Genomic DNA, 12512 nt, shown 5'->3' on the forward strand with positions numbered 1-12512 from the left:
TGTCCGCGACTCACAGTACTCGCACAACTGCTCATAACTGCCGGAGATAGACCGGATAGACGGTACCTTGCCGCCGTCGTCGTCTATCACGTATCAGAGATCACGGAAGAGAGGATTCTTGCAGGACTGAGGCCGTTCGGGTCCGCTCGACTCCGAATTGCCTCCGAATCACTCCGTTTATCTCAACTTTCTCGCGCGAACAGATACACATTCCGCCCAATTCCGCCTACCAATACCAGTCGAAAAATCAGTGACGATAACCGCGGCAACTGAAATCACTGACCGTACCTCCACTATGACAAGTCGCGACTGTCGCGACTGTTGCGTGCGATTTCGTGATGAGCGATACTGTCGATATCGAAGAATTCATGATACTTGTTATCATCAGAGAGGAACCTGAGAGTGGATATCACTGCCTTTTTTAGAGTAATGTCCATCTTTTTATGGTTCTCTTCCATACTATTACCTTGATTAGACGAGAACGAATAATCAACTTTAAATGTTCATCCTTGTCTAACTCGACACGTAATAGTATAGAAGAGGACCACGAAAACGTGGACATTATCCTGCGAGGTTTGGTACACGAAAAAGGCCGAAATGACAATGGTCGACAATACGATTGGTTCTTATAGATATCTAAACGTATAAACCAATTGAAGACTTTTACAACAATTGCAAAGCTGCTTTCTCTGCTGAACGCAACCAATGGCTGCGCTCAGCAGACTCAACTGTTGAGTTTGCTGAACGCACACAGCCATTGACGTTCTCAGGTTTCTCTCTACTCACGTATCGCTCGCTAGCGACCTCTGTTGCCAACTTGGCTTGGAACTAGGTAAAAGTTACCAAATTTCTAGGAAATAATTTCGGTCTGTTCGCGTTACTTGCACTTTTTGCATTCAGTATCTTCGCTTTCTCTCCTTTCAACACTCGAATATATATCTATCTCATTTTAAGTTCAAAAATTTGGAGGGGGACTTTGAACAGACCTATCGTTTATGCGTGTGGTCTTCGCTCCATGCTCCATCTCCATGTAAAAAGTCTTTTTTTTACATCATGCTTCGCTCCACGAAGACTGACGAGAACAAGTCATACACCGGACCCGGAGTACCGGATTTTAGTCAACTATTTTATCGACCTTTTAGTGGATCGGAGTCGGAAATTAAGTTAGAGGCCTTTAAGAAGAAGAAAAAGTCTCCAGAGAAGAATATTTAATTGGTTATAGCATAGGTTATGTATAACCTGTATAACACTTGTTATCGCGGCGTTTTAGAATTTAGTTTAGTTTTTTCTCATTACTGCTCATTACATTTGACGTTGCCCCGGACTCGACGATTTACTGGTGTGCGGAACAGTGAACGATTATGAAGTTTCACTGCTATATCGAGATCCACGACAGAATATTATCTGTCTGCTCGCAGAGAAGATCACAGTCGATCTTGGCATTTACTAAGAAATCGCTCGAAGATGACGACGTGTACCTGTATCTGCAAACACGACAGAACAAGCAAGGCACCAAATACCAGGTAGCTGGCAGTAATACTAGGGTGTAATTGGCTGTTTTTCTAACAAGCTTATTCTACAATTGCATAATCGTAGTCGTAGGTGGCTATAATTGTAAATATAGATCAAACACAGAGTTGAATATTCTTTTTATATTCAATTATGATGGATCAACTCTTACATGCTCTATGCATTTATAAAATGGACTTTATAGGCTGTCTACGATAGGAATAATAGCTGTGTTCAACAGAAAAAATTAATCAGTGAGCACTAAATGATTCTTTAGTACATAAGAATTCAATACATAAAAAAATTAATCAATTCAAGTCCTTCATTTTCTTTCTTTCTATAAAATAAAATTCTTTATAAATTATGCATTATACAAAGGTCTGTATTCCAGGCTTTAATCCCATTTTACAATTTAGTAAGCGTAGTTGTAAATGGTTGTAATTGTAAAAATTGAACAGTCGAATATTCTCCTCATATTTAACTATAACTGGTCAATTCTCATGCCTGTTCTATAATAAGCCATAAGCATAGTTGTGATTGCACTTGTAAGAATTGACCAATCAGTCAAATATTCTCCTCATATTCGACATGGTCAATTCTTACATCTACAATCACAACTGTGCTTACAGCTATTGTAGAATAGACTTTAAGCTACTTAAAAACACAAATAAGACATAAGCAGTGAACGATTCGGTTAATTACAGTAGAGAACCTAAGGTTTATTACCTTATGTATTTTATTGTGATTGGCCAATTCGCTTATTGCTTAAGTTTTACCGCCTTAGTTTTTCTATGTGCTTCTGACTTTAAAGGATCTATACACATTTCTATAACAGTAATCTGTAAAAGATATACCATAAGAATTAGCCAATCACATTAAAAAAGTATCACAAATTTTTAGCTCCGATTTGCTAATTCTTACGATATGTCTAACGGTTACAGAAAGTGTGTAGCCCTTACACCTTTTTGTAAAAATGTAGATTTTTTTAGACTTTAATTAACTCTTATATCGTTTTAATAGTTCTCATACTTTCAACAGAATCTAAATTGCATATTTAATTTTATTTTGGAAGAATATATCTGATAATCATCTTTCTTCTTATTTTTAGATTGTTAATAATGTAAAGCAAGTGTTCACGAGATTTATCGCCGATGGCAAAGTTACAATAAGACTGACGCAACCTTGTCACGATCTGATAATTCAGAGTGATAATTCAATTCAATTGAAAAGCTTTCTTCATATATTGAATCAAATAATAAATAGACATTCTCAGCATGACGTTCTCGTAAACCACACAGTTATGCCTAATGTGTTTTTCAACTCGAGTCAATTCTCAATGGGAAAAGTCAAAGTTGTAGTGAAGAAAAAGTCCGAGTATCCAACCTTACAGGGTTTCCCAAGAACTACAGAGCAACTAATTTTAAGTGGACTGAGCAGAAAGTCATTTGATCGGCAAATTTTGCGTTTGCAAAGTCTAAGAATTCTAGATTTGTCGGACAATAACATCTTCTATTTGCCAAAGGAGCTAGGCACTTTACCTCATCTTCAACAACTTTTACTGTCGCAAAATAATCTTGGAAAATCACCTAAATCGAAGTGGACATGGTTAGAGCAAACTGCCATTAAGCATAATTTGCATTTCTTAGATATAAGTAGTAATTTAGTAAGTATCCAATTAAACTTAAAAATTATATTAATTAATAAAGCAGATTCTGTTGTCTATAAATTTATTATTGTTATAATAATTTTTGATTATTCACAGTTAACTGAATTGCCAACACAAATTAAAAACCTAAATGCCTTGATACATCTAAAGGTTAGCCAAAATGCATTGACGTATTTACCACATAATATTAGAACTTTACGAAATCTGAGAGTTTTGGATGTAGCAAGAAACCGTTTGTCGTATTTACCAGTGACCATCACATATCTGCGATTACAACTTTTAGACGTTACAGAGAATCCGTTTACGGAATCCTACAACATTAAAAATGATGTTTGTGGAAATTATAGTACAATGACAGTAAAGATGACAAGTCTTGTCGAATGGTCAGCTAAGAGTATTCTGAAGTCTAGGTTCTTGTTTTCTTTTTTTTTTTATTTATATCGCATAATTAAACACTTGAAATATGTGATGAATGGGTCTAGATAATTTTTATATCTTATATAGGATAACGTATGATGCAAGTATAATACCATATACATTGGTGGATTATTTGGATGAAGCAAAATGCTGCTACCTATGTAGAACTGCCTGTTTTGATCGTTACATAAAGAAGCTCATATATGTACCTCTACCATGTGCCGAGATAAAAAAGTCGATGTGTACAGCTATTATATTTGAAGCTTATTTCTGTTCGTTACTCTGTGCTAACAATATCCTCTGTAAGTCAAAATAAAACACTTTAACACATATAATTTTCTGTTTTAAAACATGATATATTTAAATTTATATTTTTTATTTAATTATTTTTTATTTATATTTATTATGTATTGTATTTACTACTAATAAATTGATATAAACATTATTAATCGATACTCAAACATAAATAGAACGATATAATTGTATATTTAATCACCTTTGTGTATATCTCTTTATATGTCATTTTATCTTAAATTATTAATTATATATAATACATTTTGCATTTATAAATATGACAGTTTGTTTTTAAAGCTCTGAGTAATAATTTGTATAACCTTATATTTCAAAATGAAAATATAAGATAATAGTTTATATTTATAGCGAAATTGTAACAATAGTCTTTTCTAAAAGATAGATATATAAAATATTTTGTAAAATCATGAAAAGAAATAAATTCTACTATTCAACACAAGAAAAGACTTTTTTTTTAAATACAGGATCAAGGATAATGATTTCTCTTATACAGAATTTACAATAGGAATGCGTTCGGAGAAATGCCATTCGTGCTACATTGCATTATTTAGCGCTACAAGCTATTTGCGGAGTTGCAGATAGCGCTAACAAACATTACGTCACTAAGGACCATGGCACACAAAAAAACTTAAGCAGTAAAATGTAAGTAGTAAGCGAATTGATCAATCGCGGTAGAGTCCGTAAGGCCATAATGTAAGCAGTAGCCAATCCATGTTTATTTCCTTATTGCTTACGTCTTACTGTCTTAAGTTTTTTGTATGCTATGGCCTTTATACACAAAAAAACTTACAACAATAAGACCATAGAGTTATAGAATAGACGGAGTGTTCATACGAGAGTAGAGTTCCTCTAATAAGAGTTCCATTATATTCAGGAAACGAAAGTGATAGTAAGACAGTAAAATAGCTTGTTATAGCTTGTTTTTTCACTTTGGCCGGTATTCATAGGGTCATGGCACATAAAAAACTTAAGGCAGTAAGACGTAAGTAGTAAGGAAATCAATATGTTGGATTGGCTACTGCTTTTGTTGGCTGTGTTCCAAAACTGACTGCTACTACTGAAAATCTGTAGTGAATGTAATGTAAACTGTAGTATTTTTAGTGCTGGCAGTAATTTTGTTAGTTCAGTGGTTAGTTAATTTGCTTACTGCTTACAATATTACTGCTTAAGTTTTTTTGCGTGTTATGGCCTTGAGTTATAAAACAGTTCTTGTGCGTTACTAAACACATAATACTTAAATCACTATTTTAACTAATAATAAGACACTATCTTAAGATTATAAGTCAGTCTTTCTGCTACGGCCTATACTCGATTCTTATATTTGAGACTGTCAAGTACAGTCTAAGGATATCTTGAGTCAATCAGAAGGCTGTATTAGCATCTTAAGACATTTTTGAAATAAGAACGGATTATGAATATCGCTTTTTATCTCATACTCATGTTCCCTATTAATGACGGACGTCGTAAGCGCACATGAGTGCAAGAGTACAGGTATCCTAACTCTTACTAGAGAAACTCTATACTAGAGAAGCTGAGGACTTAATAGAAAGAGAGAGAAATAGTCGTGGAGTAGTTCTCTCCTTTTCTAGTAGTGAATTAATTGGTGGCATAGACTTAAGCCCGATGTCCACGATGCTAGGAATCGGTCCGAGATCTCGGACAGAGAAAAAATTAACAAATCACATTTGAACAATTTGATCACATGACCATTGCGATTGGTCAATTCTTTCTTCATCCGGAGTCCCGGACCGATTTCTAGTATCGTAGACACAAGACTTTTACAGCCACAAACCTATAGTGACACTTACTAGTGAAATATCTTCATGTGATATCAGAAAGTAATATTTTGATATTAATTAAAGATAATTATTGTTTTGGTGTTTGCTCTTCTTCTTTGTTTACTTAACCGTACGTATTCTAAGATAGATTCTTCATATAAAAATTCTGAGAAATTTCCTAAAGTTATAAAATTATATAGAATTTTAAACAATTCTGAAATTTACATAAAAATTTTGGAAAATTATATGAAAAATTTTCATCAGAATTATAACATTTTTCTCAGAATTGTTCATATAATTTTTCAGAATTTTTATATAAATTTCAGAATTTTTCATATAATTTTTCAGAATTTTTATATAAAAATTTCAGAATTTCTGTATAATACAATCTACTTTAATATTGTTCATCAGGAGACACGGTAGTGTCTCGACGCTAAGCCAAGCGCAATGACACTATCGTGGTTCGTTTACGCAAGACCGCGAGTTATACAACTTACAACTTACTTCTATATTCAAATTAAATCAGTGTACTAACGGCTTTATATACACTCATGCGCTCTAGTCAAATTCGCCGTAAAATACGTTTTACATACGCTCTAAGAACACGTAATATTCTTTTTAAAATACACGGTTTAAAATTCGTTTTCAATTCTTTTTACTCACTTTGGCTATGTTCCAAATTTACTGCCAGTGTTGAAAATGCTACAGTTTATGTTACGTGCATTATAGATTTTTAGTACAGTCAATTTTGGAACATAGCCCTTCTGTCTTTTTTATCAGTGGCTAATGTTTCTATCATATCATTATCTAGATGAATATACCAAAATAAACTAACGCGGCCTGATATTTTATATGGGAGTTTGCCACGCAGATATAGTTTTGACGACGATTACGGCAATAAACTTCTAGTTTTTATAGAAAAACGATGCGAACAAGAAATGAACACAAGAACAAAGAAGTCTCCTTGTAATAATACATGAAAAATAATTTGCAGTGTACAATTTTTCAATATTTTTGATATATTAAACATATTCAAAAAATTATAAATACTCTTTATATATAAAATAAGAGCATTTAAGAGAATTGCAAGGAAAAATTCAAAATTTAGGTTCTTTTATATTTTTCCATGATTTTTCCATAACTAATTTAAATTTCCATGACTTTACCAGGTTTTCCAGGTCTACGGCAACTTTAGTTATTACAAAAAATAGATTACTGATAATTGTATAATATAGTTAGTTTTCGCGAATCATTATATGCGTAGAATATCCTGCTACTATACATATAACAATGTCCAAACATAACATAAAAGATTTTTGTTTAATATATTTTTTTCAACAGCTTTGTATTTACCTTTATTTTTATTCATATTTATTGTTTTTTTTCTAGACAAATATACCTGCAATTTTATATCCCATAATAACACTATATACTCTCACATACACAGGGTGCCATTTCTCTGATCTTCGGCCAGAGATTGACTATTTCGCTATTTGAAGGAATCTCCAACTTTATAGAAAATATTTCCAATTAACAACGAGAATTTTATTGGATCGTACATGTAAATACACAACTGATAAAAAATAAAGCTCATAACAGTCGAAGAAGAATTTTTGTAGTGCTTAAATAATTCTATGTGAATTTATATACTGTATATGTAATTATTTTAACTATGCGACGAGGTAATATTTTTCGCAATAAATAAATTTATTCACAAATTTCCAATTAAGATTTCTTTAATAGAGGTCTATTGAGCATTAAATTTAATTGTGATATTAATATATATTTGCTAAAATCCGTATTTTTCGAGGGGGTGTTTTATTCCCTAAATTTTGAGATATACACTGATAAAAAAAATATGGATCTAATATTTTTTACATTCTACAACACATCCAAAGCCCATCAAAATCGGTGAGGGACGGCTCCAACGGTTCCCTTGCAAGTCCAAAAAATTAATTCAGCGCGCAGTTCCTCAACCCTTTTTTTGTATGTTCTCTCTCTCTCTCTCTCTCTCGGTGTGTGTGTGTGTGTGTGTGTGTGCGCGCGCGCGCGCGCGCGTGTGCGTGTGAGAGAAAGAAAATATTACAAGAGAGATAATAATTTCGTGGTAACAATTGTGAATGATAATCAATCTTTGACAGAAGGACTATATCGATCTCCAGCCGAACGCTAGTCAAAAAACGGCAACCATAATATATACGTTGATTTCCTATATTGTAAGAAATTAAGACTAACTTATTTCGATATTATTTTTTACATATCCAACTCTAATATATTTCGAATATATTATTTCTTAATACACGTAGGAAACGACATCTGCTAATTTAGACTGTTTAAATAATAATAGATTATATACTGTTGTCTTTCTTCTTTACAAAATTAAAGGAAGCGTCATCAGTCGCTCCAAGAAAATGCTCTTGTGGTGTCACTTTTATCTTCTTACCAATTCGTGGTATAGAAAAATCTATATTTTTATATTGTTTTTCATCTATTCCCATTTGTAAAGGGTGAACACAGATATCAGGATCTTCATGAAGAGGAACTGATTCCACATGGCATTTATCACTGTCCGTACATCCATTGAATGCGTTTTCATGCTGATGTAAGGTGAAAAATGTTTTTTTTTTACGTTCAGACTACTGTCTTTGAATATACGTATCAAATGTATAACGTAGCGTTCATAACATAATGTTATAATAAAATTGTTTGTTACTTATGCTTACCATCGTTTCTAGTTCGTCTTTTTTCCTTATTGGGTTTTCATTCATAATTAAATCCTGTAGTGAAATCTTATTGGTTTTCAAAAGACCCATGATTGCAGCATTTCTATATAATTTATCTTTCTGTTTAATACATTTATCGTTTAAATTATTAGCTCTAGGTTGATTTACTTTTATATTATCATATTTGGAAGAATTTTGAGATATGTCTTTCTCGCATTGCATCTCTTTAAGATTTCTTAAGAAACTTTCTTCCCAATGTTTATTTGAAAGATCACGTCCACCATTTACCTGTGTTATATTAATTTAATTTTTTTAGCTACATCAATTAATTTAAAAAAATTAATTTATTTTTATTTAGCTTTTTTATACTGTTCAAATGTGCAGTTGATGTTTAAACAACGTAAAGTTTTTAAATTTTTCCTCAAATATATATTTTTTAATATAGAAATTAATTTTACCTTAAAATCCTAACTTAACTAAACTTTATTTACGATTAAAATAAAAAATGTATTTTTGTTAATGTCTTAATTACCTTTTTAATATATAAGAATATCTGCTTACCTCTTTAACGGCAACAGAAATTCCATGTTTGTCGAAAGTAGGTTTTACTCTACTACATATATTTACATCCATGTTATCACTCTCTGATGAACCAAAGCCTTCTAGTAACTGAAATTAAATGAGCGAATAATTATGAATTACAAATTAATATAAAAAAACTAATAAGTTTTTACAAACTCCTTTAATATATATATTAAAATAATTAATAAAACCGTAAAATATGCGAATAATTGTTTATAAATAATATACAGAATCTTCTAAAAGTTCAGAAAAATTAAAATATTTCGAAAATGACTAAATTAAAGCGAAAAATGTATAAACAAAGTTGTAGAGCTAAAAAAATGTACCTGCTGATGATAAAGGTTTGACTTTAAATAAAGTCTTCAAGATCAAGATGAAGATTAAAATTAAATTTTTCGACTAGAAATTTCCATTTTATATTGCATGTTCTTTTATTACCTTTTTGAAATCTTTTGTTCATAATCTTGACAACATACATCAAAGTCAAAACCATTGGAAGTTGTTTCTCCTATTTTCATTTTTGTATTAAAACTGAAAATAAGAACAATCTCCTTGGGTAATCCTAATGCTGACAATACTGTAATTTTCAAACTTAGTAACATGAGAGGTACTTAACGGAAAGATATTTTAAAATACTTTGGAGATTTTCACGAGTGTTTTCTTCAGAGATGCCAAAGGGTGTAATGCCATTAGCAACCCTGATAGCTACCTGTCTGTGTTGTTGTTGCGATGTTGCCGAAAATAAAGCGCATTAGTTTTCAGCAAATTTAGAACAAGGTATATAAGTAATTTGCCTGTGGTATATCACGTGAATTCAACATGTTTTGCTACTAACGTGCCATGTATTTGCTGTCAATGATTTATGAAAATGAATGATAAATCAAAAAGTTTTCCATAAATGGTAGACACTTTGCTGATAAACAAAATGAGCTACAATTGTTCTCCATTTAAGTTTATTGTTCTCCATTTGCTCTGAATCTGCTGACACGAAATGTTTCAAATCTGCTCTCGTGTTATTGAATACGTATGATTATATATTACGTTTTCAGCAACTAGTCGAAAATTCGTGGTCTCAGCATTAAATTACATGATTTTGCGAAACATGCTTGACTAACAGGGAGAATGGGATCACGACATGGCAATAAAATCCTTTGACATTTGAGGAAAAATATTTTATTATGAAAAGTTCTGGAAATAAACTACAAGAATACGCAATAAAAAAAGAGTATTCTACTGAAAAAATTGAACTTGATCTTTATATTGATCTTGCAAACTTTATTCAAACTCTTATCATTATTAGGTATATTTTTTTAGTCCTACAATTTTGCTTCTCGCATATTTTTCGCTATATTTTATCATTTTCAATATATTTCTGGACTTTTAGAGTACACTGCATATATGAAATCAAATATTACTTTTCATGTATGCATTAACATACAATGACTGCAAAAATATATTTGTACAGGTGAGATACCTTTAAAAAAAGGATTTCTTTTTAGAAAGTAAAGTTTAGTAACTAATTAGCAATTTATTAACAAAGAATAAAATTTCTCAAAATTATTTTACTTAAAAAGATGTATAATAATTAAAGTACATGATCTTAATAACAAGTAAAATGAAACATTTACTATATATACTGACATGTAGATTTCGTGGTTTCTTCACTGGCCTTTCATTCATTTTTTTATCTTTCGCAGCCTGACTTAGTTCTTGCAATAGATAGAACTTGGCATTGCTGTCTAAGACAGGAAGTGCCGTTGCCTTCTTAATATCATTACGCAAATCCATTTTTGAAAAACTTGAAGAACACACTAGAAAGATAATAGATCTAGTCAAGCTAATTTTGCTAGATAATTTGTGTCGAGAGTGTTTCTTTAAAAATGCCAATTTTTGACCTAGTTGAATGTTGCTCAATTTCTATAATATTAGATTGGAAGAAAATATTTAAAATTTTTATGTATTTTACTGCAACAAATTGTTTAAATGGCAGCCTCATTATGTAACTCTCAAAAACATTTGAAAAATCAATGCCTTTTGTCTCAAGGAGACATTGCTGAATCTATTGTATAGCATATTCAACGTATAGAATTATTTAATTTTAAGAGATCTCTCAGCTCATTTAGTTTATCACAAATTTTCAAAAACGCCCTGTATATTTTTCAAAATAAAGTTTTAAAAAATAGAAACAGAAATACATGTTTCACAATTCATCGACTATCAAATTTTCAATATTAAATTTCTCTTCATCGACTCTTGTTCTTATGTACACATAAAAAAAAACTCCAAACAAGACCGAAATATGTTTACAAGTAAAACCGTCAGCACACAACGTTTGTTTTCTTGCTGAATTAGATTCTTGCTACATATTGGCTGCCATGCTGGCATTTGTTATGGTCAATGAATGGTGGCAAAATTCTAATCCAGTTAGCAATCCAGCGGAAAAACAAGTGCCGCTCTTAAGCCGCTGGCTTAAGAGTTGACTAAACAGTTGAATGAATTAATTAATATCATTTGAACTAAATGAATTTACAAGTAATACTTGGGTGCGAATTTGCGACCAGGTATTCTTTACAGATGCTCAAAGGGGACGTGTCCCTTATAAGGGAGATAATATGTACTATATAAATAATTGTATTACAATTTTTTGGATCAAGCTAATTTATTTTCAATATTGTTATTTCAATAATACTAGAAGAAGCATTTAATTTCATCAGTCTTACCTTTGTTCGACTACAAAAACAGAAAACTAAATTGAGAAGCTTATCGACTTGCTCACGCATTGATCAAAGTCACATTTTTATGTATTTGATCGTATATCTTTAATTTTACGCGTCCTCTCTTTTATAAGTTTATTACATCCTCGCAAATTAACTTTGTCTATTGATATCGGTAATTGTTCATTAATTGTTCAGATTAGCACGTCACTTCAAAAATCGATGGAATTACGACTCATTCGACGCGTTTATGTCCGAAACGAACGGATTTGATCGAGAAAAGCGTCACTCTGTCCCGTGAACTGAGATAACGAGATATTAGTCGTTAACGATTATTCAGGTTAGGAAATCTGTCACAGCACACAAATTACCAAAATTACTGCGAACTACGAACTGTCGCGAGTTGAGAGTTGCGAGTTGCGAACATGCGCATGCGATCACCTTTTCATACTCTTTATTGCGTCGCACACGGCACATTGGATCATGCAGGGAGAATCCAGCATACGGCCATAAAGCGGGGAGCACAGACTCCTGCTCTCCTGCATAACGCATAACACGTAAAGGTAAATTTTCACGAGCTCCTCTAACCGGCTATTTTAGCGACAAAAAGGATCACGTGATCAAAATGGACATTTGATATTCGTCAATTTTGGCCACGTGATTCTTTCTGTCGCTGAAACAGCCGGTTTGAGCAGCCCGTGAAAATTTACCTTAATGCATAAGAATATGTACCAATCGAAGTTCTCCGTTTCTTTCCCTTCCATGTAATAGAGAACTCTGGTTGGTTCAATTTCTTATGCCTCATGTGTTA

At 32.0% G+C, this 12512-nt stretch overlaps 2 protein-coding genes across 5 annotated transcripts; one reads left to right on the forward strand and one right to left on the reverse strand.

Annotated features, from left to right (window-relative positions):
• The first annotated feature begins 1060 nt into the window (after window positions 1–1060).
• Window positions 1061–3925, forward strand: Lrr47 (Leucine-rich repeat 47). The gene is made up of 5 exons (XM_018503983.1): window positions 1061–1268; window positions 1349–1523; window positions 2618–3172; window positions 3272–3585; window positions 3680–3925. Exons 2-5 carry the CDS (start codon window positions 1362–1364, stop codon window positions 3906–3908), a joined length of 1260 nt encoding a protein of 419 aa, XP_018359485.1. The 5' UTR covers window positions 1061–1268; window positions 1349–1361; the 3' UTR covers window positions 3909–3925.
• Window positions 3926–8017: 4092 nt separating this feature from the next.
• On the reverse strand, window positions 8018–12227 carry LOC108758833 (uncharacterized). Of its 4 annotated transcripts, none has more exons than XM_018503984.1 (5): window positions 12153–12227; window positions 10629–10798; window positions 8967–9074; window positions 8406–8693; window positions 8018–8279 (listed from the first exon to the last, which is right to left on the reverse strand). In XM_018503984.1, exons 1-5 carry the CDS (start codon window positions 12202–12204, stop codon window positions 8031–8033), a joined length of 867 nt encoding a protein of 288 aa, XP_018359486.1. In that variant the 5' UTR covers window positions 12205–12227; the 3' UTR covers window positions 8018–8030. The 4 variants fall into 4 exon arrangements, with proteins under 4 accessions (XP_018359486.1, XP_018359488.1, XP_018359489.1 ...); XM_018503986.1 differs by having other exon boundaries at window positions 12143–12220; XM_018503987.1 differs by lacking the exon at window positions 12153–12227 and adding an exon at window positions 12073–12117.
• Between the last annotated feature and the right edge of the window lie 285 nt (window positions 12228–12512).

Source organism: Trachymyrmex cornetzi, unplaced genomic scaffold (assembly GCF_001594075.2).
Source record: "Trachymyrmex cornetzi isolate Tcor2-1 unplaced genomic scaffold, Tcor1.1 scaffold16, whole genome shotgun sequence".
In the NCBI taxonomy this organism is placed as follows: domain Eukaryota; kingdom Metazoa; phylum Arthropoda; class Insecta; order Hymenoptera; family Formicidae; genus Trachymyrmex; species Trachymyrmex cornetzi.

What these genes read in the sequence shown, in the direction of transcription:
- Lrr47 (XM_018503983.1), top strand. Translation starts at nt 1,362, where the DNA reads ATGAAGTTTCACTGCTATATCGAGATCCACGACAGAATATTATCTGTC. An exon ending in AGCAAGGCACCAAATACCAG is followed by an intron (nt 1,524 to 2,617) that starts GTAGCTGGCAGT and finishes TCTTATTTTTAG; the next exon opens with ATTGTTAATAATGTAAAGCA. An exon ending in AAGAGTATTCTGAAGTCTAG is followed by an intron (nt 3,586 to 3,679) that starts GTTCTTGTTTTC and finishes TATCTTATATAG; the next exon opens with GATAACGTATGATGCAAGTA.
- LOC108758833 (XM_018503984.1), bottom strand. Translation starts at nt 12,204, where the DNA reads ATGCTGGATTCTCCCTGCATGATCCAATGTGCCGTGTGCGACGCAATA. An exon ending in AGAAACCACGAAATCTACAT is followed by an intron (nt 9,075 to 10,628) that starts GTCAGTATATAT and finishes ATTTAATTTCAG; the next exon opens with TTACTAGAAGGCTTTGGTTC. An exon ending in TTTCTGTTGCCGTTAAAGAG is followed by an intron (nt 8,694 to 8,966) that starts GTAAGCAGATAT and finishes AATATAACACAG; the next exon opens with GTAAATGGTGGACGTGATCT.